Here is a 26,035-nt window from a genome sequence, read left to right on the forward strand (position 1 = left end):
TTAAGGTGTTGATAGAACTATCCTGCCTGCCTATCCCCTTATCCCATTTCCAACAGAAACGTCAACTATTTAACCAGTATTGCAGTGTTTAGTTACATGTGAGGTTAAATCATTGAAGAGCATTGATAAAAATGAACTAGTAATGGAGGACTTCCATGAAAACAGATGGTATGCAAGGGATGTGATGAGGCAGGCCATCACCCACTTGGATTTGAGTCTGGCAAGGGATATCAATGATAAATACATCAGCAGGAAAAGGAAGATTAGGGAAAGTGTGGAGCCATTGTTGAAGCAGACAGGTGTCCTGGTGGTGGAAGACACAGTGAAGGTGGAATTAGTGAATGCCTTCTTTGCCTTAGTCTTTACTTTTGGGGCTGTCCTTCAGGAATCCCAGATCTCAAAGATAAGGGAGGAAGACTGGAGAAAAGAGGACTTGCTCCTGGTCATAGAGGGTTCAGTTAAAGGTCAGCTAGACAGACTTAATGCCCATAAGTCTACAGGCTCCAATGGGATAGTCCCATGGATGCTGAGGTAGCTGGCAGATAGTGTTGCTAAGCCATTCTCCATTATCCTTGAGAAATGGAGAACAGGAGGTGCCTGATGACTAGATGAAAGCCAACATTACATCCATCTTCCAAAAGGGCAAGGAGGAACCAGGAAACCACTGGCCAGTCAGCCTCACCATAATCCCTGGAAAGCTGGTGGAACCGATCATTCAGAAGATCATCACCAAGCTTGTAGAAGGAATGGTCATCAGGAATATCAGGATGGATTCACCATGTAGTCAGGATGGCCATTGGGAGTAGACAGGTAGAAATCATACTTTACCAATAGCCTTCTGAGATGACATGGCAGGGTGGTTTGGCTAGGGGAGTTGCTGTTAAGGAAACTTCCCACTCTGGCCATTCATGAGACTCCCTGGCAGTGACGCCAGCACAGGCTGGGGCTGACCTCCTGCAGAGCAGCTCTGTGGAAAAGGACCTGGGGCTCCTGGTGGATCACAAGCTGTCCAGGAGCCATCAGTGTCCCGGTGGCCAGGAGGGCCAATGTCATCCTGGGGTGCATTGGCAAGAGTGTGGCCAGCAGGTCGAGGGAGGTGATCCTCCCCCTCTGCTCAGCCCTAGTGAGGCCACACCTGGAGTGCTGTGTCCAGTTCTGGGCTCCTCAGCACAAGGGAGACAAGGAGCTACTGGAGAGGGTCCAGTGGAGGGCCACAAGGATCATCAGGGGTCTGGAGCTTCTCTCTCATGAGGAGAGACTCTGGGAGCTGGGATTGTTTGGTCTGGAGAAGAGAAGACTGAGAGGGGATCTCACCAATACATGGAAATATCTCAAAGGTGGGTGGCAGGAGGATGGTGCCAGACTCTTTTCAGTGGTGCCCAAAAAAGAGGCAATGAGCCTTGACCACAAACTAAAGCACAAGACATTCCACCATAACTTGAGGCAGAAATTCTTTACACTGAGGGTGGCAGTACCCTGGAACAGCTGCCTGGAGAGGTTGTGGAGTCTCCCTTTCTGGAGACACTCAAAACCCAACTGGACACATATCTGTGTCACCTGCTTTAGGTGACTCTGCCTTGGTGAGGGGGTTGGTCTGGATGATCACCAGAGGTCCTTTCCAATGCTAACTGTGCTGTGATTTTGTGATTTAATGAAGTACTTGGAATTTAATATAAACTAATCTCAAGGAGTAGTGAAACTTATTTGTGCAAGAAAGGTTTTATTTAGAACTGTAGCTGTGTTACTAGCAACTGATGGGAGCACTTATCCAATGGTTATTAGAGTACCATTTCATATATGCTTTATTAATACATGTGAAACAACTTCAGTATTTCTGTCTTAATAGTTGAATACTATAGAGTGCAAACTATTGTGTTTTCTCTTTCAGATAAGAACAGTTGAGTTGGAAGCTGGGCATAAAGGAACCTTCATCAGGATGGAATTTGTAAAGCAGCAGCATAACCAGAGCAATGCATTTTATACTTCACTTAAGTGTGTAGCATCTTCTCCAAGCATTGTCTGCGTTGGGAAGTTGCACTCCTTTTGGTGTGCAAGGCAACTCTATTCCAGTCTCCTTGTTTAAGAGTGTCACTTGCCTGCTCTAACACTGTCAGTGTCATATTCACTGTGGCTTTCTATATACAGTTCATCATTTATATACAGAACTGTACTTTCTTTTTTAAGCATATTTTGAACAGTAGATGTTGAGTAAGTGGCATAACCCTAGAAAATGGAAAAATTAGATGTCAAAAGAGAAATAGTGCAATCTGTTAATTTGCTCCTAATCCACATCTCATACCCATCCCGACCCTCAACCCAACAGACTGAAATTTTTCTTGGTGCTCTACATTTCATTGCATTCATCTCTCTTACTGAGACTTCTGGTCTATATCGCCATCAATTTTACCTCTTGATAGAGGCTGTTCCCTTTTTCTAAGCTTCACTGGAGTGCATATTTCCTTAGCTATATTACCAAATAAATGCTTTACACTAAAGTTAAAAAAAATTATTGTTTGTGGTGGTGTTAATGCTACTTGATATTAACGATATGTTGTGATGTAAAAGGTAATAGAGCCTGTGGTAATGGGAGAAAATACAACTCTAGATTCCAAGAGGTAAACTTATTGTAAAAATACTGACTCCTAATTTCATGTGTTTAGAGGCATTGTTAAATAAAGTTGTTTTTCTGTTCTGGATTGTCTTCCTCCTTTCTTCCAAAACAGTTACCTTGGGTTTTAAGAAGAAGCTCCGCCTGTATTTGACATCTTCCTTGTAAAGAGAATTTGACAGGCTCTGTGAAAAGGCATGTGGGTGGTTGAGGAAGCTGTACTATGTATAATGGGTGTGTACCTTAGCTGCTGGCTGCCTGGAGCAGGCCCAGCTGTGTTCTGTCCACACCTGGACTCTAGAGCTTGGCACTGGTGACTTCACAAACATTGCCTAGGTAGCTAGATGGGCTGTAGCCTAGCTGCATGTAAGGATGTGGATAATAAGATTGTGGCCTATCTTAAGTAAACTGCATTTTGTGTTGTTACTGCATTGACAGTTTGGGATTTAAAAATGGCATTTAAAAATGTTGAGTTTCCTGTGAAGACCTGGCCTCACATTTGGAGTTACATATAAAAGCAGAATCTTTCCTCCTTGCAGTTAAATGTAGCATGATTTTTGTATTGTAAGTAGTAGCTCTCCTGTCCACTGGTTTGTGTTGGACACTTAGGTAATTTTTGGTTAGGCTTATATTGGAAATCCATCATAATTAATTTGAAATTCTAGGTTCTCATTTAGAGCAGTAATTTACTGATTAGTAAGGGAAGTTTAGAACATCAAGGTATTATGAGCAGCCAGAAATACAGCTCTGTCTGTATTTCTCTGACTTCTTTAAAGCTTGGTATTTGCTGAAGATTAATACAGTATTCCTAATGTACAGTGTTAAATATCTTAAGATACCTGTCAGAAGTTCTTGCCCATTAAGCTTGGAGAAATTCAGTTTCTCATGAACTTCCTAATCAAAAGATTCCTTTGTTTGACTTCCTAAAAGGATGTAATTTGGGCTTCTGAAGTTAGATGCACTGTATTATCATTAGCTGAAATATGATGCAAGGTACAGTACCTTGCTTTCCTCTCCAGAGGGGAGTATGCTGCAATTTTGTGCAGCACTGCAGAGCAGCCAGTATTTCACACGTTAGTCGCCTGTTATTACTGTGTAAACTCCAAAAGGATAGCTTTATGAACTTCTGTATTCCTTGGTCTCTTTTTTTTTTTTTTTTTAACTTTGGAAGATTATACTTAGATTTTCTTCCCAGAGCTTATATGCATTGCTCACAAGGTTTGATGAAGTGCCTGGAGTATTTTTCCTCCAAGTTCTACAGTATTTATTATATAGTGAGCGATGTGATACCTAGAGTTGGGCCTGTTCAGTCTCAAGAAGAATCAACTGATAAGGGAGCTCATCAGTGTCTGTGTCAGGGTGTCAGTGCATGCATGCAGGCTCTGCTTGGTGGTGCTGAGCAGTAGCACAAGAGTCAACAAACTGATGTGCAGTTAGTCCTGTCTGAACATGAGGAGGAACTTTACTGTGCAGTGACAGAGCACTGGAAAAGATTACCCAGAGAGGCTGTGGAGGTCTCCCTCCCTGGAAATACTCAAGACCCCATCTAGGTGTGATCCTGTGCAATGTGCTCTGTGATGACCTTGCCTCAGCAGGGAGGTTGGACCTGCTGTGGTCATGTCCACCCTGACCCATTTTGTGATTGTATCAAGGGTTATGGTGTCTGGTAGCAGCATATCCAATAATCAATTTGTAGCTGTGACAAAACATGAATTGCTCTAAAGTTATATACAGAATGACACATAACTTTGCAGTCTGTGCTTTGTATGTTCCCTCTGTACTGAGCATACATCATCTATTTTTATTGAAAAGTAAAGCTGAAAGAACATTTGAAATGTCACTAATTTACTGGACATTGAAAAATGCAAGTACAGTCCTGTGAATTAATTTCTGCAAGTAATGGGAAAGAATCAGAAGGGTGAAAACTACAAAATTAGTGGTTTGAGCCCTGTGCCAGCCACTGTAAACAAAATCAACTCTACCCCAGCCAAAACAGATTGGGGGAAGATGGAATGAATAGGGATTTATAATACGAGTACTTAGATTAATTTCAGGCAAAGAGTCTTTTAGCAAGCCTGAATTAAATTCATGACTTGACAGTTCTGCTTCAGTCTTCTGTGGTGCATCATTTAGAAAAACTTTGGAGAAATTACTCTATTGGTAGCAATGCAAAACACTGTAGTAGAGCTCTGTCTTACCCCCTGCAGTGCTTAAATTCAGCTGGGTTAACTCCAGTGGGGCACTGTTTGGAGGTAGCTCTTCCATACGGGAATGCTTTCAGACCATCCTCACTGGAGATAATACTACACTCTATGTGGAGCTGTTCAGCTGTGGCTGCTAGATTGTGCATGGGCTTACAGCTGGGGAATTCTGTGTGTAACTGGCAAAAAGCACAACTGCAGAGTGTTTGCATACCTTTTTGTCTACTGTGGGCATTTAATCACTTCTAAATAAGATCTTACTTTGGATGGTGTTTTTCTGTGGCACAAACACTAGTTTCTGATTCTTTTATGTGTAGGCAGTCATCTCAAGGTGTGAATCTAATCCATAGTCACACATAGTTTATATGTTTCTGGCAGTCTCTCTATTACAGCTGTATACATTTTACTAGTTTGCATGTAGAAACACCAGTCAGAGAAAGCTGCAGGAAAGTTTCTCATATTTATTATAAAGTACTCCAGGAGCCAGGGACACAATCATTTCACTGATGTTGGGACATTATTAATTGCTTAAATAGTTGATTTATTCACTTTTTTTTTTTTTTTTTTTTTTTTTTTTTAAGGACTTCAGTAATGACACAAGTAGAAACAGTCATTGTTCCAAGAGGCTTTCAGACTAAAATCTAGTGAAGAATCCCATTGACCCATTTATTCATCCTGTTGAGATCCCTCTTGATGGCAACACACACAATGGGTATATCAACCACTTCTCCATTTGCAAACTGCCTGAAGGTGCCATGTATCCCATTATATATGTAATTTATAAATATATTTATAACAGCTTTTACCCCATTTCCCAGTCATTGGGATCACAGTTGGTGGTGGCCCTCTGACTGGACTTTGTGCCACTGATCACTGCCTTTTGAGCCCAGCAGCTCAGAACATTATTTGTTTTGCCTCAGGGTCCACTTACCTGGCCTGTGCTTCTGTCAGTTTGTTGATGAGGTTGTTGTGGGTGACAGTGACAAAAACCTTACCAAACTCAAGATATGCAGTATCTACTGTCCCTCGTCCTACAGAAGACTGTACCAACCCAGTCTTGTAGAAGGTTTTCAGTTTTGCCTAGGCATGATTTCCCTTTCATGCTGACCGCTCCAAATGATCTCCGCCAGCTCACTTGACAGCCAGTGTCGGGAATTGATTTTCCAGGGTTATTTACTCAACCTTCTTTACAATGACAGGTTGAAATCTTTCTTGCCTTTCTTGAAGGCAGGAATGATGTCTACTTTCTCCTAGACATAAGGAACTTCTGGTTGTCACTACCTTTTAACAACAGAGAGAATAGCCTCAAATTTACATTACAATACTCCTGTATGGCTTGTGGGTACTCCATGGACCCAAGCGTGCCATTTGTTTAAGTGCTTCCTAACCTGTTCCTCTTCTTTGACCCAGTCTTTTCCATGGATCTCAGGGAGATGGGGCTGCTGAAAGCTAGTCATACCAGTAGATACCAGGGCCAAGACTGAGAGTCAGTGGTCACACGTTCTCTTTTCAATGTATTTTGTGTAGTCAGGGAGCATGAACAGCCAGTTCTTGCAAATCAAAGCTGTTGGCCTTGAAGAATGACAAAAGCATTGGTGGGAGCCAAGAATTGTTTCTAGGGGATTGACCAGCTGTGCTGGTTATCATTTTAGGCAGATTTTCTGCAGTAAGAGGAACAATCTGTGTGTTAATACTTGTCAGGCAGGTAAACTTTACTCATCATTTATCTCTAAGTGCTCTCCCTGCTGCTTAGAAGGTTTAGATTTGGAAGCCTGTATTAGTCATCAGTTAATATTTCTGAAAAAACATTGTTTTTCAGTTAGTGGGAAGTGCTAGTGGTTAGAAAATCGTGACTATATCAGACACTTACAGTTTAATGCTCTGGCAGTAATTTTTTAACTTACTGCATAAGTAGGAGGCCTAAATTAGTGCCTTTCTACGTGTTATTTCAAAATAGAAATTTTGAAAATATTTACTGAATAGAAAAATCAAAACTTACCTAATTGTAATGCAAGCGGATTAAGAAAGGATGCTGAAGACACCTTGTCCATCTGACAGCCCAGGTTACTGCATCTGTGGTAAAGGGTCACTTAAAGGGGACTTATGAAAAGGATCCTTAATCCCTGTGAGATCTTCTTGTTTCTCTCTACGTAATTACTCCACAAATAATATCACATTTTCTTCCTGTGGGATAAAAGTCCAAGATAATAGGAACAATTGTATTTGCTGTTGTTTAATGTCCTGAACTTCCCATCAGAAGATGGCAGCAGGCTGATGTTAGTCACAAATATTTCTACTGCTTATTTTTGGATAGACGTGGAGATACTGTGCTAGATACTTGAAAACAAATAGCTTATCAGGGCTGACACCAAGAAACCCGGCATGGCAGAGTGTTGCATGTGAAGCCTTTTTGTGCGTTTCTAGCTGCTGGCTGCTGGTCTGCAAGTGCTCTGCAAGTCCTGGCCATTGCTCAGTGCTGTCCTTTCAGCTGACAGTTTTTCAAGAGCATTTATTTGTATTAAGAAAGAACAGAGCAGGTAGAACTGTTGCTTTAAGAACCTGGAATTGTTACATATTGCATTTCAGCTCAAGAAAATATTTCATTCTGTTTCTAGAATTATTTTTTCTGGCAATAAACTTCAGTTAAATGTGAATGCACGTTTTCTGTGACGGAAACAGCAAAAATGAAGAAAGGACTGGAGCTGATGCTGGACGGTGCAGAAATAATTATTGTTTTCAGTGAAAAGCCTATGTAAATAATGTTAAAATATGTGGAATTCAGCAGCTCTTGCAAGTGTTTTGTGGTATCTTTAATGGAAAACAAGCCAGGTTAGCCAGAGAAACAAAGATGGCTTTTGCCCTCTAGCCATAAGTTAATCTTTGCTATGGTATATGTTTAATATAGCCCAAATGCCAGAGTTAGATACACTCATAAATATGCTATTTTCAATACATTCGAATATTGCAGAATAAATTCACCATTGCAAACCCATCCTGTCAAAGAATGTAGGCACAGGAAAATGCAGGTTTTTCTCTTAGAAATAAACCACCAAATCCAACCAGTGTGATCCATTGCACCATGGGCTGATGAAACTTACTGTCAAACCTTTGTATTTCCCTGTTGTATTTCCTAATCCACATCCAAAACAGTGATGTGCCTGCAGTTGTCTTTAATGACCTATTTACAGCAAAACATGGTAGCAGTTCCAAAAAACCCCAAGAAAAGCAAAACATACAAATGCTTTAAAATTGTGGCTCTCAAGTGAATCTTCATCTGTGGAAAATTTGATGTTTGTTGTGTAAATTTAATTATACCATACTCCATATTGACAGTGGGTCTGGACTGATGTGCTGCAGACAATCTTAATTTCTGTGATTTCTGAGCTGGGGGGAAACTGGTGGAATTTCTCACTCTTGTATTCAAAGCACAGAGAGAGATAAGGAGTCCAGTGCTCTCTGAGTTCTTGGCTTTTGCAGAGAGGGAGAGAGGGAGTTTTTCTTTGCTTTTTTTGCTGGTTTTCCTTGTTAGCTATGGCAAGAAAGGTTTTTCCAGGACTTTCCGCGTCTTTTTTCTGGAGCTGTTCAGCTTCCCTCTGGTCCAGAAGCCCAGGACAGCCGCCAGGGGGGTTCCTGGACTGCTGTGGACCCGAGCCCCAGAGGGACTGAGAGAGTCTGAGCGAGCCAAGCCGCACCTCACGGAAGGACTCCCTGAACTACAGAAGGACTTTCTGAATTTGCTACCTCTTCAGAGCAATGAGAGGTTTCATTGTTTAATATGATTCATTTTTTTTCATGCTTGTGAGTACTTTGCTTGTTAAATAAACAGTTTTTTTCCAGTTTTCTCCAAGGAGGTTTTTTTCTTGAACTGGTTGGGGGAGAGACTGCTGGAATTTGCTTTCTAGAGGAGACACCTTCGGGAAGTTTTGTCCCAAATCTGTCCCAAACTAGGACAGGCTTATTAGGAAAATTACATATGAAAACTTCAAGTTTCATTATATGAGAAGAGCCTTTCCAAGCATATTTATAAAAAAGTAATCACAATGTCATTATTGAAATAGTCCTTTCAATATGCAAGGCGTCATTCATTTGTGACATTTGGTTAGTTTAAGACATGCACTTGCATTCCCATTAAAGCCTGTGATGAGGTTTCATCTCTGATGACCAATTTAGTGTAAGCCAAAAAGCAGGAGTGAAGAACGTCAGATTTCAAATGTTCATGTACATTTCAATAAATACTTTCATACACTCTGCTTAGCGTTAAAAGGTTTCACATGGGTGTACTTCCTGTATGTTCTATTTGTTTTTTAAAGGGCACAAGTACCTCTGGCTTGTGATCTATCACGAATTCATGCACCTGCATGTAAGTGCAGTACTGTAAGGGTGTTTTAACAGGCCAAATACACGTGTATATTTTGCCAGATTTTTCTACAATTAATGAAAGCTACCTAGTTATATAATCAAACTGAGCACTGAAAGCAAAGTCCAGGTTTCCCAAGTAATGGTTCTTCCTAGTGTTATGATGCCACCTTTCCCTTCTCGCACACTTTGTCCTTCCTCCTTAAGTCCTGGATGCCCCTTTGAGGGCTTTCCATAGTCCCCTCCTATAGGAATGTGGGCCCTGTTGACAGAGTGACAAAACTATCCTTTGTCCCCTTAAAAAGGAAAGAAGCCCAGAAGTTTCTCTCCTCAATTAGGTGAAAAGACATCTCATAGGACCTGGGGGACTTCACCTCAAACTTAAGGATAGCTAATTGGACAGAAGCCAAAAGGTCCCGCCTGAGCAATTAACTAAAAAAATAAGAGAACAAAGAAACTAATCGCTTTTGTGAGGTGTTTTACCAGCAGCATGAACCTTTTGCACCTGGCTCGGTTTTTCTCTGTAAAGAGTTTTGTTATTTTCCCTTTTATTAAAACTTTTTTGGTTCCAACACTACTACAGAAGCCATCCTGCTGATTTTATGCCCTCTAAGACAGCTGAGCTATCTTGGGTGTGAAATAGATCTCCAAGAGCTTATGAGACCTGGCTCGAGGAGACCCCTATCTCACTCTCCAATATGTTCATATCCTTTTACTTTGTATGTCCTCTTGTAAGGACAGAGACAGTGCCTTCAATGTTTCTCCCCAGCCTCTCTCTAAGCATATTTGGTCCTTCTAGTTTTTCCTAGAAGTTACTCTTCTCTGCTTACAGCCTGATTCCTTGCACATACCTGATTCCTGCAGAGACTTTTCTGATGGGAAACTTGTGGGAGCTGCATTTTAAAGTGAATGAACAAGGTATTCCTTCTGAGATCCTAGTTGTCTGTCAAAAGGGCTGGAGGAGGTCCTAATTGGACTCACAAATTATTTATGTGCTTACATCCTGCGTCTTCAAAGCAGAAAAATCCTAGAGAAAAGCCACATTACATTTGCTAGTGTTTTTAGAAACGTCTTTGAGAATATCCATGTGGTTTGTTAATTACATTGTGTATCAACTGTTCATATAAAGCATTGTGTCAGTGAGAGATATTATTCTAGACTCTGGAGTTAGCCTAGGGATTCGATCAGAAATGCATGTATACTGCACTAAGACAGCAGTGACTGTGTAAGACTTTCTGAATCTAAATTTCCAGAATAATTTGAATTTTTCTGCATAGGAATGACTATATGGAAAGCAGTGGCAGAGATTAGGGAAATGAAAATCAAAGAATTAAAATTCCCATCAGCAATGTATGCCTGTAATACAAACTTTGGAAAGTTTTACATATGTATGTAGGAATAAGAAAGAATACAAAACTGTATGACCACATTAACACAAAGGGCAGAGAGCATGGCTTTGCATGCATAGGCATAATACTGGTGATACACCAGCTTTTTTGTAGAAACCATTGGGAATTTCTGCTAAAGGCAGCTGTAATGAAAGAATTGGATAGGTTGGCTGCCAGGACAGAACCATGCTGCTTAATGACAAAGTCTAGGACTTCATTACCATGCAGGATAAATGTGGATACAGGAAACAGTTCAACAGGAAATATGAATTCTTCCTAATGTATAACTTACTTCATTTAATGTTTTTTCTCATCAAAAGGGGTTTTTATACCTTAAGAACATCTGTCCTTCAAAAGTAAAGTGATTGTCTTTTAACAATTACCCAAAATTTGTATTCAATTCTCTAGCTACATGGATTCATAGAGCAGCTTGTGATCTTTCCATGATGTTTATATTGTCAGAATGCACTGGACTTTTCCATAGCAGTTTTCCATGACAGTAAATTTGGAAGATTAAGCAGTCATGAAGTTCATTCTTTAGGCACTGATGAGCACTATACATCTACAGATACCTTTCTCTTTTGCTAAACTTCTGCCTAAAATTGCAGTGAACACTGCATACTTGTAAATGGTTAAAACCTGCTCTCAACAGTTACTTATTAATTTGAAGGTGGCTGAACCATCTATTTTAACATGTGGTGGTGAAAGAAGTGATGTTTGGCATCCAGACTTCAGTCTTCTGATATGGCACAAAGGAAAAAGTTTCTGATTTGTGTGAGAATTACAGATAATGTTCCAAATGTTTCTGGTTAACGTGCTTTTGTACTAGTATGGTCACAAGGGCTTCAAACTTCTCTCCAGGGAGATCCTTCTCTTACTGTACATTCACTGTCTGTTCCAAATCTATTCACCATCTAAAAGCAGAACATTTTACTTTTCATATGCTCCTTTTGCTTCCATGTTCAATATTTGTATGTGATATACATATAAATATGTATATATATACGTAATATTTGCACATGGTCGATTTTCTTTCTTTTACAAGCATCTCATCTCTCATCTATTCTTCTGCAACTGAGTCAGGTAGCTGGGCCTCTGACTGTATCTCCATAGCTTGGAAGAGAAGGTATTTACAAAAATGAAGGCTCATCTTCAGTGATTTTTTTTTGCAATCTAACTGGGCAATCAGTTCTTGTTATTAGAGCCTGTCTCAATTCCCAATTCCCACATTTTTACATCCCTGTCTTGTTTTTCACAGCATCATTATGCCATCTAAACAAGAGATTTCTATGCTGTTTTTTCAATCTGACCATTCACAGAAATTAAAGGTGGTACAGAAGTAGATTACATGGTTAAGGAGAGGTTGCTTTTCCCTGTGAGGGTTCATTTTGGCAAGGGAGAGTTAAATTCTCCTGAATTACAGTTCAGTCATTTATGGGCTGCAGTTTTTTCTCTCAAGCAGTAGTACTATGGCATCCATGACCTCTGTGGACAGTAATTATCAACAGTAAGCCACATAGCAAATATCCTGAATTCTGGTTCTGAGCTGTGACTTCAGGGTGTCCTCCCTGGTTTAAAAAAGTATTTAATTTAAGCTGAAAAATTATTCATGAGTTTCATCTCAGCTTCTGTTTAGATAAATGAAGAACTATATTCTTTTTACCCTCAAGGCGTCTGTTATTCTTCCATAATTCTTAGTAAGCCTCCCCATCCTTACGTACTTGTTTTATCTTATTAGCAGATTGTTGACAGACCTCAGTCAAGAAAAAATGTAATTTGGAAAATCAGAAGACAGTGAAAATCAGAAAAATTAACAAAAAATCCCAACCCCATAGCTAAGCAAGCAAGCATAGCAGATGCCAAAATATAGGTATCATTAGTTTTTAGAAAAAAGGGGATGATTTGACAACTGCAACATCAAAATGCTTACATGGTAATTTTAACTGTTTATCACTGACATTAATGTGCTGACTTGCTGCAGTCACAAGACAGTGCCTTCAGTCCTGATGAATCACACAGTTCTTTTATGAATATTTATCATGCCAGAAGGAATAGTAAAGTGCATCAAACCTCTAAGTCTAGCATTGTTCCACTCCTTGTTGTTAAGAGTCTTGCTCTTTTTCTCCCATTATTTTCCAGTAAAAAAATATTTTCAGGCGTGTCTGTGGGTGCAGAAGTAAAGTTTTCATGCTATCATGTGTTGGTGCTGAATTATCACTGATGGTCCTCTGCTGCTTTTTGTCTATGATAGAGTGAGTATTACAGTAAAATCTGAGGGCATACATAATAATTTAGGGAAATTCAACAAAATTCACTCTGAAATTCACCGAAGAAAGCAGAATTATGTAAAGAGGGAGGGGAAAATACTTGAGGTGTAAAACCAATAGTGTTGCCAGATCATGCTGAAAACATCATCACTGAGCAAAGACCAAGGCAGCCTGGGGTTATTGCCATCTGCAGGCAATCCTAGCCTTTTTCCATCGTGTGCTGTTGAGAAGTTCCCTAGCATTCATAAGGTCAGGAATGTCTGCAAGGGGAAAAATGTATGTTCCCTGCCTGCTCCTGTGGGGTGTTCCGGGAGGTTCCTGCACTGCACACCCTTGTCCTGCTGATCTGCAGGACCCCTCACCCTCCCAGTCACTCCAAACCCCGTCCCTCCAATTCCTATGCATACAGCCAAGATGTAATGGAATACTAACTGAGGTATTCGTGAATGCCATTAATTTGTTCCTCATCAGCCATTTCTTCTTTGCAAAGTGCTACTGCTGGCACTGGCTGTGCCATGTGCAGGTCCGTGATGAGCTAGGCAGCATAGCTCTTTTCCCTGCTTAGGTCTCAGTGCAGTTTTATCATAAAAAGCTGACATGAGGGCTTCCTCAACACACTCCAGAACCAAGCTGAAGACTGGCCTGCTGCATTGTGGACTTTAGGAGAGCAGGAGGACTAAAGCAATGTGAAAGCAGCAGATTTGGAGCAGAAAGAATAGGCAGGTAATTTTCACTTGGAGAAAGATGAATAATTCCAAAGAATGCTGGAAGATCACAAGTGTGGCCAGAAGGTTTCAGTGCTGTGTTGGAAGGTTTTTGTCAAAAAATCCCTTCCAAAAAGGTCACATGAACTAGCAAGAGTGAGCACAGTCATTGTTTATACATCTTCCTGTTTGCCTCTCCTTCAGTTACATTAAAGTGGAAATTTTATAAAATTCTTAAGGAAGTAGCTCATCTTTTTTTTTTTTTTTTTTCCCCTGAGATTTGGACTCCAAAGTGTTTTGTTCTAATGTTCTAATTGTCAGGGATTATAAATGTTCTGTCTTGTTCCCTGTAAGGACTTCCATTTTCAAGTCCTGACTCAAAACTCCTTTGAGACAAAAATGAATCCACAAGGACTCCTCCTGATTTACGATTTCACAGAAGGAATTTTGATGCAAGTGAGAAAACTGGCTCCTCAAAAAGATGGCGAGCTTTATTTAAGCCCTCTGCGGCTTCCTTCCCCTATTGTGCTGCTTTGGAAAAAGATTCAGTATGTGGAGGTGTACCCTTAAACGTAGACAAGAGGTTACCTGTACAAATGTAGGCAGCCACCTGCTGGCCCTAAAGTGCCTACATTTTTATGTTTAATTTAACAGGGACTGTATTAAGCATAGAATTCCTTTCAAATTACCAATTCATATCTAACTAAATGTCACACTAGAAGACATATATTCATTAGGGAATACTGATTTTGTCAGGAATGATGTATGAGGCATAAAACCAGTCTCCTCCTCTCACTGTAATTCCTGTGGGCTGGCTCCTGAAGTCCTTAATCAGTAAATCACATTCACTGTAGAGTGTTTGACTCAAAGAAGAAAGGGACATAAACTTCTGCAGCCCTGGGAAGAAACCTGAGGGTGGGATCCCAAGCCTCTTTTTGAGAGGATGAGCATTGCCCACCCTGTTCTAGCCTGGTCCCAGTGTGTGGAAAAAAGGAAGTCACCAATGATAGACAGTCCATGGTGGCATTTTAGCTTGATTAGTATGGAGATTACTTAAAAAATCAGTTTGTTCCCACTGTCCTCATTTTGCAGGTGTAGTGGATATGGATGATTACCACAAATATCCTCTGAACAGAGAGAGACATAGTTCTCCCAGGGTTTTCCTGGGAAGCTGTGAGAAGCTGTGAGAAAGCTCAGAGAAAGAATTAAAACAATTATTGTCTCAATCTCTACACCTGGCAGGCAATCTCTGTTTGTCAAAGTGTTTACAAGAAGGAGCTGTCCCTTCTTGACTAGTAGGTGAGAGAAGATTCCTAAAAGCTATTCAGGTCTTAGGTCCGCCATTGTTTCTATAAGAACTGTGGATTTCTAATAATAAAGTACCTTTTAATGCCTTCTGATGATAGAATCTCTGTATCACTTTTGTCTGTCCCCGACATCCCTTCAGTGATAGTCTTGCACTACCCAGACTGAGCTCCTTTCAGAGACATCACAGTATCATAGAATGGGTTGAAAGGCAATTTAAAGATCATTTAGTTCCAACTCGGGTGCCATGGGCATGGATGCCTTTCACCGGACCAGATTGCTCAAAGCTTCCTTCAGCCTGGCCTCGAACATTCCTAGGGATGGGGCATCCACAACTTCTTTGGGAAACATGTACCAATGCCTCACTGCCCCCAACAGTAAAGAATTTCTTCCTAATACCTAATCTAAAACTACTCTCTTCCAGTTCGAAGTCATCCCCCCTTGTCCTGTCACTACATGCTCTTGTAAAGAGTCTCTCTCTGTCTTTCTTCTAGGCTCTCTTCAGGTGCTGGAAGGTCACAATTAGATCATCCTGAAGCTTCTCCTCTCCAGGCTGAACATCCCCATTTCTCTCAGCCTTTTCTCACAGGAGAGCTGCTTCATCCCTCTGATCATCTTAGACCCCAGAGCTGATGCAGCCCTGCAGGTGGGCTCTCAGCAGGGCAGAGCAGAGGGGCAGAATCCCCTCCCTGGCCCTGCTGCCCACGCTGCTTTGGATGCAGCCCAGGACACGTTTGGCTTCCTGGGCTGTGAGTGCCCATGGCTGGGTCATGTCCAGCCTCTCACCCACCAGCACCCCCAAGTCCTTCTCCCCAGGGCTGCCCTGATCTGTTCATCCCCAGCCTGTGTTGGTGCTGGAGGTTCCCTGACACAGCTGCAGTGCCTTGCACTTGGTCTTGGCAAACATTATGAAGTTCCCACCAGCCCAATTCTTGAGCTTGTCCAGATCCCCCTAAATGGCATCCTGTCCTTCAGATTTGTCAGCCACATCACTCAGCTTGGTGTCACTTGCAAATTTGCTGAGAGTGCACTTGATCCCTTTGACTATGTAATTAATAACAATATTAAATAAAACCATTCCCAATACAGAATGCTGAGGAACTCTACTTGCCACTGTTGGATTGCTGGGCTGTTTATTTTTCTCAGCTATGTTATTCCTCAGTCTTGATGTTTAGAAGAAGTCCTCATACTTACACTGTGCCATTTCTCTCAGCCTTTTCTCACAGGAGAGCTGCTTCATCCCTCTGATCATCTTAGACCCCAGAGCTGATGCAGCCCTGCAGGTGGGCTCTCAGCAGGGCAGAGCAGAGGGGCAGAATCCCCTCCCTGGCCCTGCTGCCCACGCTGCTTTGGATGCAGCCCAGGACACGTTTGGCTTCCTGGGCTGTGAGTGCCCATGGCTGGGTCATGTCCAGCCTCTCACCCACCAGCACCCCCAAGTCCTTCTCCCCAGGGCTGCCCTGATCTGTTCATCCCCAGCCTGTGTTGGTGCTGGAGGTTCCCTGACACAGCTGCAGTGCCTTGCACTTGGTCTTGGCAAACATTATGAAGTTCCCACCAGCCCAATTCTTGAGCTTGTCCAGATCCCCCTAAATGGCATCCTGTCCTTCAGATTTGTCAGCCACATCACTCAGCTTGGTGTCACTTGCAAATTTGCTGAGAGTGCACTTGATCCCTTTGACTATGTAATTAATAACAATATTAAATAAAACCATTCCCAATACAGAATGCTGAGGAACTCTACTTGCCACTGTTGGATTGCTGGGCTGTTTATTTTTCTCAGCTATGTTATTCCTCAGTCTTGATGTTTAGAAGAAGTCCTCATACTTACACTGTGCCCATTACCCTGATGGAATTCAGTTCTGAGGCTTTTCCCTACTCCTCAGAGAATGATGTTCCAAGTATTTATCCACAGAAGGAACTCATGAATTCATAAGTAGGATCTGATCCTTTAAAATGGATCTGAGAGCTTCCCTTTCCTCAAACAGTGGCTGTTGCCTGATCTTGATGTTTACTTCCTGTGTCATCCGAAGCATAATCTTGAGTAATACCACTGTTGTCTTTGCTGACAACTAAGTAGAGAATCTAAGAGAAGACAATGGCTACTGAAGTCTTACCAACTAACACCACCCATTTGTCCTCAGAAAATCCTTTAGGCTGGAAAAACCCCAGAAACATCAAGTCCAGCCATCCAGCCATTAACTTAGCCAGTAAACCCTGTTCCTAAGCGCCATATCAACATGGATTTTAAATATCTCCAGGAGTGGGGAATTCAACCATGTCCCATGGGCAGCATGTTCCAATCTTTTACAACCCTTTCTGTAGAGAAATTCTTCTTAATAACCATTCTAAACCTCCACTGGTGCAACTTGAGGCCATTTCTTGTCATCCTTCCAAGGAGAACAGACTCACCCCCAGCTGGCCACACCCTCCTTGCAGGTAGTTGTACAGAGTGATAGGGTCACCCCTGAGCCTCCTCTTCTCCAGTATAAACAACCCCAGCTCCCTGAGCCACTCCTCACAGGACTCGTGTTTCATCTTTTCACCAGCTCCGTTGTCCTTCTCTGGACACACTCCAGCAATTCAGTGTCTTTTCTGTAGTGAGTGACGGGCCCAAAAGTGAACACAGGGTGGCCTCACCAGTGATGAGCACAGGGCAATGATCCCTTCCCTGGTCCCGCTGGCCACACTATTGCTGGTACATGCCAGGATGCTGTTCACTTTCTTGGCCACCTGGGCACATGCTGGCTCATGCTCAGCCCATGTTGACCTGCATCCTTGAGTTCTTTGCCTCAGGCACCTTTCCATACACTCACCCCCAGCCTGCAGCATTGCCTGGGGCTGTTGTGACATGTTGGGGCACCCGAGAGCAGTCCTGAGCCTCCTGCTCTGAGGGAGCCCATGTTCACAGCACTCATGGACTGAATTACAGCAAAACAATGCCATGTGATTAATTAAAAAGCTTTATTTATGGTAGGAACAATCTAAGCCTTATGGTAAGTTGAAAGGTCTTTGGCAGCAATGATTTAAACTTTTCTGGACAGCCACAGATTAAACTTTTCTGAACAGCAGGTGACAATGGTGATTTTTGAACAGCCTGCAGCAGCAGTGATTCAAACTTTTAAGCAGAGGAAGAAAGAAAGAAGGAGAGTTAGAAAAATAGACAGAGAAAACAGATCTGTGTTACCACCCAGGGCTCCATTACTGCCTCTGGTCTCTTTCCTCTGGATGGCAGGTGCATGGATGATGGATGCATACCCTCACCTCTCTCTGTTGCACTATTTATAGACTAGTCCTTGCATCTGCATCTTGTTATTCTCAAACTTTTCAGAAGGGGTTGGATGGTCTCATTGTTTCAAATTTGTTCTTAAAAATAGTTACCCAAGATAAGGAAGCTGGTCCCAGAGAAGCACTATGCTGCCTCTGCAAGATCCTCTTTTCTAACCACATCTTATCTAGTTGGCATGGTAATATTCCTTTTCTCTTCTGTCAAATGTTTGAGACATTAGCTCTTTCAGGTTCACATTAAGTCTTTCAGGTTTTCAGTCCCTCACACAGTTGAAGGGCAGGACCAGGCATTTGGACTTGTTGAACCTCATGCCATTGGTCTTAGCCAATAGATCCTGCTGTCCAGATCCCTTTGCAGAGCCTTCTGACCCTTTGGCAAATCAACACTCCTGCCCAGCTTGGTGTCATCTGCAAACTGAGTAAGGGTGCACACAATTCCCCCATCCACATCATTGATAAAGATACCAAACACGGCTAAACCCAACACTGAGCCCTGGGGAGCACCACTGGTGGCTGGGCCCCAGCTGGATCTAACTTCCTTCGCCAACACTCTTGGGATCCAGCCATCCAAGCAGCTCTTTACACAGTAAAGAGAGCACCTGTCCAAGCCAGGAGTATCCAGTTTCTCAGGAGAAGGCTTTGGGAGATGGCATCAAAGGCATTACAAAAGTCCAGGTAGACACAGCCTTTCCTTCATCAACTAACCAGGTCACCTTGTCATAGGAAACAATCAGGTTGGTCAAACAGGATCTGGGATCTGTGTTTCACAAACCCAGGCTGACTGGGCTTTATCCTCTGGTTGTCTCACACTAGCCTTTTAATGACACTCCAGATGATCTGCTTCATGACTCCCCTAACACTGAGGTCAGGCTAACAGGCCTGTAGCTCCCCATATCCTCCTTCCAGCCTTTCTTATATATGGGGGTAATATTTGCTAACCTCCAGCAATTGTGACCTCCTTGGTTAGTCAGGGCAGCTTGTAAATGATGGAGAGTGGCTTAGTGATGACTCCTTTCAGCTCTCGCAGTACCCATTCTGATGTAGAACTCACTGACTCCATCCCCTTCTTGTATCTACTGCCAGAAAACACTTCATCACTCAGGTAAAGTATTGCCTGCCTGTGATCTGTTTCTTGGCTCTGGTACATATTGACTGTTTCAAACATGGAACTGGGCAGTGACTAGCTTGGAAAAGACTCTCTCTGTTGCTGGGTTCTCCTTGCCGCTGAGGATGCTAAATGTCTGTTGTGCTCCAGGTTGTATTTTCTTGATGCTTCTTAAAAACTATATTTGCTTCAGATTGCTGAAAACAGCATGCCAAATGGCTGGAACGTATGTGACATCTACATGATGTTCTTGGTTATTTTTTACTTCTGAATTTCTGTTTTACCACTATACCTAATACTTTGCAATGTGAATTCTCTCTTCTTCTGCTTTACACAGACTTTCGAGAGCCTTGTATATTTTGCTAAAATGTATCACTAATACAGTGTATTCAGAGGCTCAGGCTCCTGCCCACTCAGCATCACCACTTCAGAAGCGAAGAGCAATATTAATACTATAATAGCTCCTATACTGCCTGCTTCTCCTGGCTGATTGCCAGTGATCTAAACAGATCTGCACACCAGTGGAGAAGTACTTCTGACATAAGAAAGTGAATTTGCTTGTGCCAGGCAGCAGACTCTCTGCCCTGTACCAAAGGATTTGGACACTGAAATAGATTCAGGATGTTGAATGTTGGATGGCCAAGTTTTCTTCTCAGTCTTGTGGTTCTGCAAGGTTGTCCTAGAGTTAAGTAGCACTATCTTGGTATCTTAAGTAGGTTTTTAAAAGCAATAGCTGAGAAAAAGCTGACTATCTGGCCATGCTGATGTTTCTTTGCCCAACTGATGTTTTGCTGTAAAACTGTTCTGATATTACCTCCCCAGCCTGGGCTGAACTGGTGTCCAGCGTGTTGTCTGGGAAGGCTGCCCCCTCCTTTGTTTCCTATACACACTAGATAATCTGCTATAATTATTGCCCTTTAAAAGGAGTTATGTCTTCTGGTGTAATTCCACTGTAGAACAGAGTAAAGCCATTACCCTTGCTGGGTGGAAAGAAGGGGAAACCTGGCCTGGCTGGGGTTATCAAGAGCTGCCCCTGTTCCTTTTGCAGTGTCCATGTTTTAAAATGCAAAAGGCCAGTTAGTGTATTTCACTAACTGCTTGTATCATATCCAAACTTTCTTATCTGGTGGAGGTAAGAGCAAGTATTCATTTCTTTGTGTGTCCAGAAAAAAGAGCATATTGTTTTCTGGAACAAAAAAGAAGTAATGAAATTTTTCTTTACAGGAGAGATTACATAGCTCATGAAGTGTCGCCACAGAAACCTAAACCATCTGAAAAGCATGTCAAGAGACATGAGAATATGGATTTGACCTCCACTTACTTACCTCCTCCTACACTATGTCTCAAGTATCTTCATGTCTCTCCTGGAGGATGAGGCGACATATCCCCAGGACCAAGATGGATAGAAGAACCACTTACAAAGGTGAGCTGCCCTTGCAGCTTTGTTCAGGACTTCACAGATAACTTCACTTTTTAAGAAGACAGATCAAAACATTGTGCAGTTTATATTCCTTCTCTATATGTATGCTAACACGCTGTGCAGGAATCAGGAAATGTCCATTTAGAATTGTGGGATCTCAGCACATCACTGTTGACTTGAGTTGTGAAGACTATGACCCACAGGTGCAAAATATCCATATCTACACACTTTTGAACACTTTATTTTGTATAGGCAATGTCACCAGATGGTATTCATTGGAATAATTTTGGTGAAACCAATAAAAAAACCTGCTATGTGCAAGGTATGGATCTGTCCTTCTGTGTTTAGATATCCTTAACTTCTCCATATCTGAAACATATTTATATTTCGGTCTTTTTTCAGTGTTTAGGTCAGCACCTTAAGTGTAACTCCAGAGCTCTAATAAAAGGTATCACAGCCACATTTGGTTATAATTTACAGTATTTTTCCAAACACTGCAAATGGAAATCTTTGTCCAAGCCCCCTCAAAGATCAAGTTGCATACTGAATAAATTCTCTTAAGGCCCGGATTCAACAAAAATTGCAAGTTTTCATTGTGCTATTCTCTAAGCATTGCTAGGTTTTAGTGATCCCTACTGTCATGGTTTAACCCCAAGCAGCAGGCAAGCTTCACGCAACCGCTCCCTCACTCCCCTACCGGCTGGATGACGGAGAGAATCAGAAGGGGAAAGGCTGGAAAACTCGTGGGTTGAGACAAAGGCAGCTTAATAGGGAAAGCAAAAGCAGTGCACAAAAGCAAAGCAAACCAAAGAAGTAATTCAGTGCTTCCCACGGGCAGGCAGGTGTTCAGCCATTGACAGGAGAGCAGGGCCCCATCACAGGTGACAGTGAGTTGGGAAGACAAACACCATCACTCCAAATGCCCATCCACAGTCTCCTTCCCTCCACTTTATGTACTGAGCATGATGCCATATGGTCTGGAATGTTCCTTCTTTGGTCAGTTTGGGTCACCTCTCCTGGCTGTGTCTCCTCCCAGCCTCCCAAGCACCGCCAACTTCCTGACCATATTTTTTGGTGTATAAAAAATCAGAAAAGGTCTTGGCTGTGCGTAAGCCCTGCTCTGGAATAACATAAATATCTCTGTGTTATCAGCTCCTGTGTTCAGCACAAATCCAATACACAGCACCATACCAGCCACTGTGAAGAAAGTTAACTCCACTTCAGCCAAAACCAGCACACCTACCCCAGAGTATGGAACATTGTATTCAATTAATTATCATAACTAAAATATTGGAACGGCATCTAAAATAGTGCTGCTTTGGTATTAAGTCACCTTTCCTACTGTATTGTTATGTTCTTTCCCACTGAACACATCATGTACCAAAGGACACTGGAGGGTTAAGTCGTTGCTATTGCTTATCACAGTTCACGTCAGATGACTTTGCAACTTAAAGTTTCAAATTCTCATCTCCTCCAGGCTACACATGTAGCTGTTTCTGCCTATCTTCAGATATGTAATCTAATTTTAATTAAGCCTTGCTTGGTTATAGGGAGATGTGCCTAACCCTCCAACAACATATGGTTCATATCCTGCATTCCCTCCTGTACCCCTTAATGTTTTCAAGATTGTGCTACATGGGAAACTATTAATATCTATGGTTAAGAATTAGAGTTACAATAAAACTGTAACATATTTTGAAGGACTAGTAGCACTGCTGGCTTACACTAAGTAAAATAAATTCATAACGCCTATGAGGTCTCCAAACGTGTAGAGCTTATAAATTTAAAAAATTGAAGACAGACGGACTTGCTTATCATATTTTGAATATTTTGCAAGAGCTGTGGTTACATCCAAAATGCACAGAGTGTTCTCCAAGAAAGATGATGGGAGACCCTGAAAAGTTTTTTTGGTAACTCTTGGTTGGCAGCTGAAATGTGAGATCTCTGAACAAACCTCCTCTTAGAGGTGGTCTGAATCTCATTAGCTGCTCACTTTTAAACACTTTATTAATGCATTTCCTGTAAAACCACATCTGTATATGTTCCTGGTTCACCCTGTTGGACTGTTTCTCCAGGAAAATTATGTACCCTAGGCATGATGTACTGGTCAGCACCTCACCAGTGTGGTGGTGCCTGGACATCTCCTACTTCCCAAAGGAAACAGGAGTGCCAAATTCTGATTGGAATGAAGAATTCAAATATCCTAATACAAATACCCTAATTGCATAATTTACTCTATAGTACTTTGACATCTAGACTTCCTTTCTGTGCAGAGTCAGCTGGAAGCTTATTTGCTTTATGACTCTTAGTGTGGTTTGAAAGGAAGGAAAATTATAAAAAGAAAACAAAAAACACCCCTTGGGTTAGTTCCAAGACTATTTAATTTCAACTTCCTACCAGTAACCATTATGGTCTCTAGGGAAAGTTGCACAAAATTACTAGTAAGGGGAAAAAACTATGGTCTTCTGGCCTCAGCCCTGGTCAGAGTTAAGCAGCTTTGCAATAGATTCCTAGTGCGACAACACAAATATTTTCAGATTACAGGGCCTCATTTATTTCCCTGATATCCTGTCAAGAAAGGAACATATGTATGTCCCTAAAACACCACCTAAAGTATTTTCTTAGTAATAAATTTGGATAGCAATATTTCTGGAATATGGGCTATTTCTGCAATATAATTCAGTGTTTCACATTAGTGCAGACTTATTCTGCAAATTTCAGCACAGCTTTTCTAATAAGGAAGAATTGGGACAGAGTTGCAAGTTCTTTCTCAGTTTCTGTTTGTTCTGACAGCAGGAGCACCACGGAGAGCCACAGCTTGCTAACACCAAGATGAGCTGCAAGCCTCTGAACTTGGCAAACCATAGGCAGCATTCCAGCTGTGCAGCTGAGGAATCGGGTCAGCCACCAGGCCAAGTGGGAAGGTAGGAAGAGGAAGGGTAGCATGGCAGCTCTGCCTGTAGAGTGGAATGGTGGACGTCTGGTTCTCCTTGTCCTGGAGATGCTGTGTGAGACACCCAAACAGCCTTCTGCAGACACAGGCATACTCTGTGCCCATACTCCTGCTCTGCTGCCACAGCCCAGCAGCAGGAAGGTGTTTGAAGTAGGTTGAAATCACTGCCTTGATGCTACACCTCCATGACTCCTGGTTTACTGAGCATGACGATGGCACCCACTCTCTTACTGCAGAAGATGTCTCTGTGAGACTGCAAATACAATTGAATCTTCCCTCAGGGTATTTCATGGTCTCTGTAGGCATGAATGGGTACAGGCCTGTTTGATTCAACTTTCTGTGAAGATGCACAGCACTTCCGGGGCTTAACACAGTAGCGTATAACATATTCTGCAGCTGCTCTTTGAATAAGATTTGTGAAACACTACACCATAAACAAATATTTATTGAAGTAGAAAACGTAATCACCATAATATTGATATATGGCTGAACTTGTCAAAGGATTCCAGTTGAGAATTTCAATATGACTCCTCTTTCATTTCAGATGACTGTGTGTTACTGAATGAACCAAGACAGAGCAGATCAGACCAAATAATAGGTTTACCCCATCAAAAGAGAAATTTTACCAGAGAACCATTGTCCAGAACAACTGTTTTTACAGGGGACTGGTTGCCACTCAAAGCTGTAAACCTCTGAATCTGGGCTAGAAAAGCAAGGCTCCCTTTGAGTACATAATCAATTACAGAATGAATTATGGATGGGCAGAGTCCAATAAAATGAAGTTTAACAAGTCCAAATGCCCGGTCCTGCACTTTGGCCACAATAACCCCCTGCAGTGTTACTGGCTGGGGATGGTGTGGCTGGACAGTGCCCAGGAGAAAGGGACCTGGGGGTGCTGGTGACAGCCGGCTGGACATGAGCCAGCAGTGTGCCCAGGTGGCGAAGAAGGCCAAGGACATCCTGGCCTGGATCAGGAACAGTGTGGCCAGCAGGAACAGGGAGGTCATCCTTCTCCTGTACTCGGCACTGGTGAGGGCACACCTTGAGTATTGTGTCCAGTTCTGGGCCCTCAGTTTGGGAAGGACCTTGAGATGCTTGAGTGCATCCAGGGGAGGGAAACGAGGCTGGTGAGGGGTTTGGAACACAAACCCTGTGAGGAACAACTGAGGGAGCTGGGGGTGTTTAGCCTGGAGAAAAGGAGACCTTGTCACTCTCTACAACTCCCTGAAGGGTGGTTGTGGTCAGGTGGGGTTGGTCACTTCTCCAGGCAACCACTGACAGAAGGAGAGGTCACAGTCTCAAGCTGCGCCAAGGGAAATATAAATTGGATATTAGGAAATTTTTTTTTACAGAAAGAGTGATAAAATACTGGAATGGTCTGCCCAGGGAGGTGGTGGAATCACCACCCCTGGATGTGTTTAAAAAAGGTTGGATGTGGCACTTGGTGCCATGGTTTAGTTGAGGTGCTAGGGCATGGGTTGGACTTGATGATCTTCAAGGTCTCTTCTAACCTTGTGATTCTGTTATTCTGTGATGTGCCAACTCCTCTGGTGAAACATTATGTCCATAAAATTCAGAAATACAAGCTCAATTATGTTTCATTTGATGGCCTCACTACACACAAATTTTCTTACCGGGGTGGGCTGGCAGCCAACCAAGCTTCCAAAACCATACCAGACAAAGCCAGTCCCTGTCTTCCTTTATCCACTACAACTGAATTTCAGGAAAAACACAAAACTTGACTACAGTCTTCTGTATTCACTGGAAAACCTGTTGGATATCTTCCTCCTCTGGAGAAAATGGACCTTCACACCACTACTTGGACACATTTGAAGCACCCAAATGAAAAGCCAGCCAAGATGTGTCAACCTTTGGCCTAGTTTAATAAAATTACTGAGCCATTTAATAGCTCTTCTATAGTGAAGGAAGACTATAAGCCTTGGCTATGAAATAGACTAATACCTATCACTCATGCTCCAGACTTTCCCAGCAAAACCAATAGATTTCTTGGCTACGTTTTGGACCCATCATGGGCCTCATTCTCACAGGTATGTAAACCTATTAACCCGTCTGGTCAGGCCTAAAGCATCACACTCTCCTAGATGCTAAAACAACCTACGCTGCCAGTTACACACCAAAGGGCTTTGTTAGATGCCTGGCCCCTTACAAAGACCCACCCCAGTTACATCTTTGAGAAAACTGATGCTGACAGCTTGATTTTGTTTGGTATGTTCTTTTAAACCAGTTGCTAGTTTCATATTTGGAGAACTCTTAAAATAAACTTAATTCCCTGGCACTGGCTTTTTCTGGTTAATTTATGCAAGTGAAGAATATAAAATCCAGGGAAAAGACATATTGATTTTTGTTTCTTGGTATTTTTTTTTAGTTTTACCACCTAACTCTTGCTTATTAATAGAGAGTTCCTCCTCCTGAGACAGTA

General features: G+C 42.2%; 1 protein-coding gene across 1 annotated transcript; it reads left to right on the forward strand.

Annotated features, from left to right (window-relative positions):
• Positions 1-142: 142 nt before the first annotated feature.
• Positions 143-25,835, forward strand: SAXO1 (stabilizer of axonemal microtubules 1). The gene is given in 9 exon segments (XM_041485554.1): positions 143-531; positions 20,447-20,541; positions 20,544-20,645; positions 24,140-24,163; positions 24,166-24,348; positions 25,129-25,573; positions 25,575-25,634; positions 25,636-25,771; positions 25,773-25,835. Coding segments are annotated over 9 exon segments (1,497 nt in total).
• Positions 25,836-26,035: the final 200 nt, after the last annotated feature.

This window comes from Pyrgilauda ruficollis, unplaced genomic scaffold (assembly GCF_017590135.1).
Source record: "Pyrgilauda ruficollis isolate IOZ18807 unplaced genomic scaffold, ASM1759013v1 scaffold71, whole genome shotgun sequence".
NCBI lineage: Eukaryota > Metazoa > Chordata > Aves > Passeriformes > Passeridae > Pyrgilauda > Pyrgilauda ruficollis.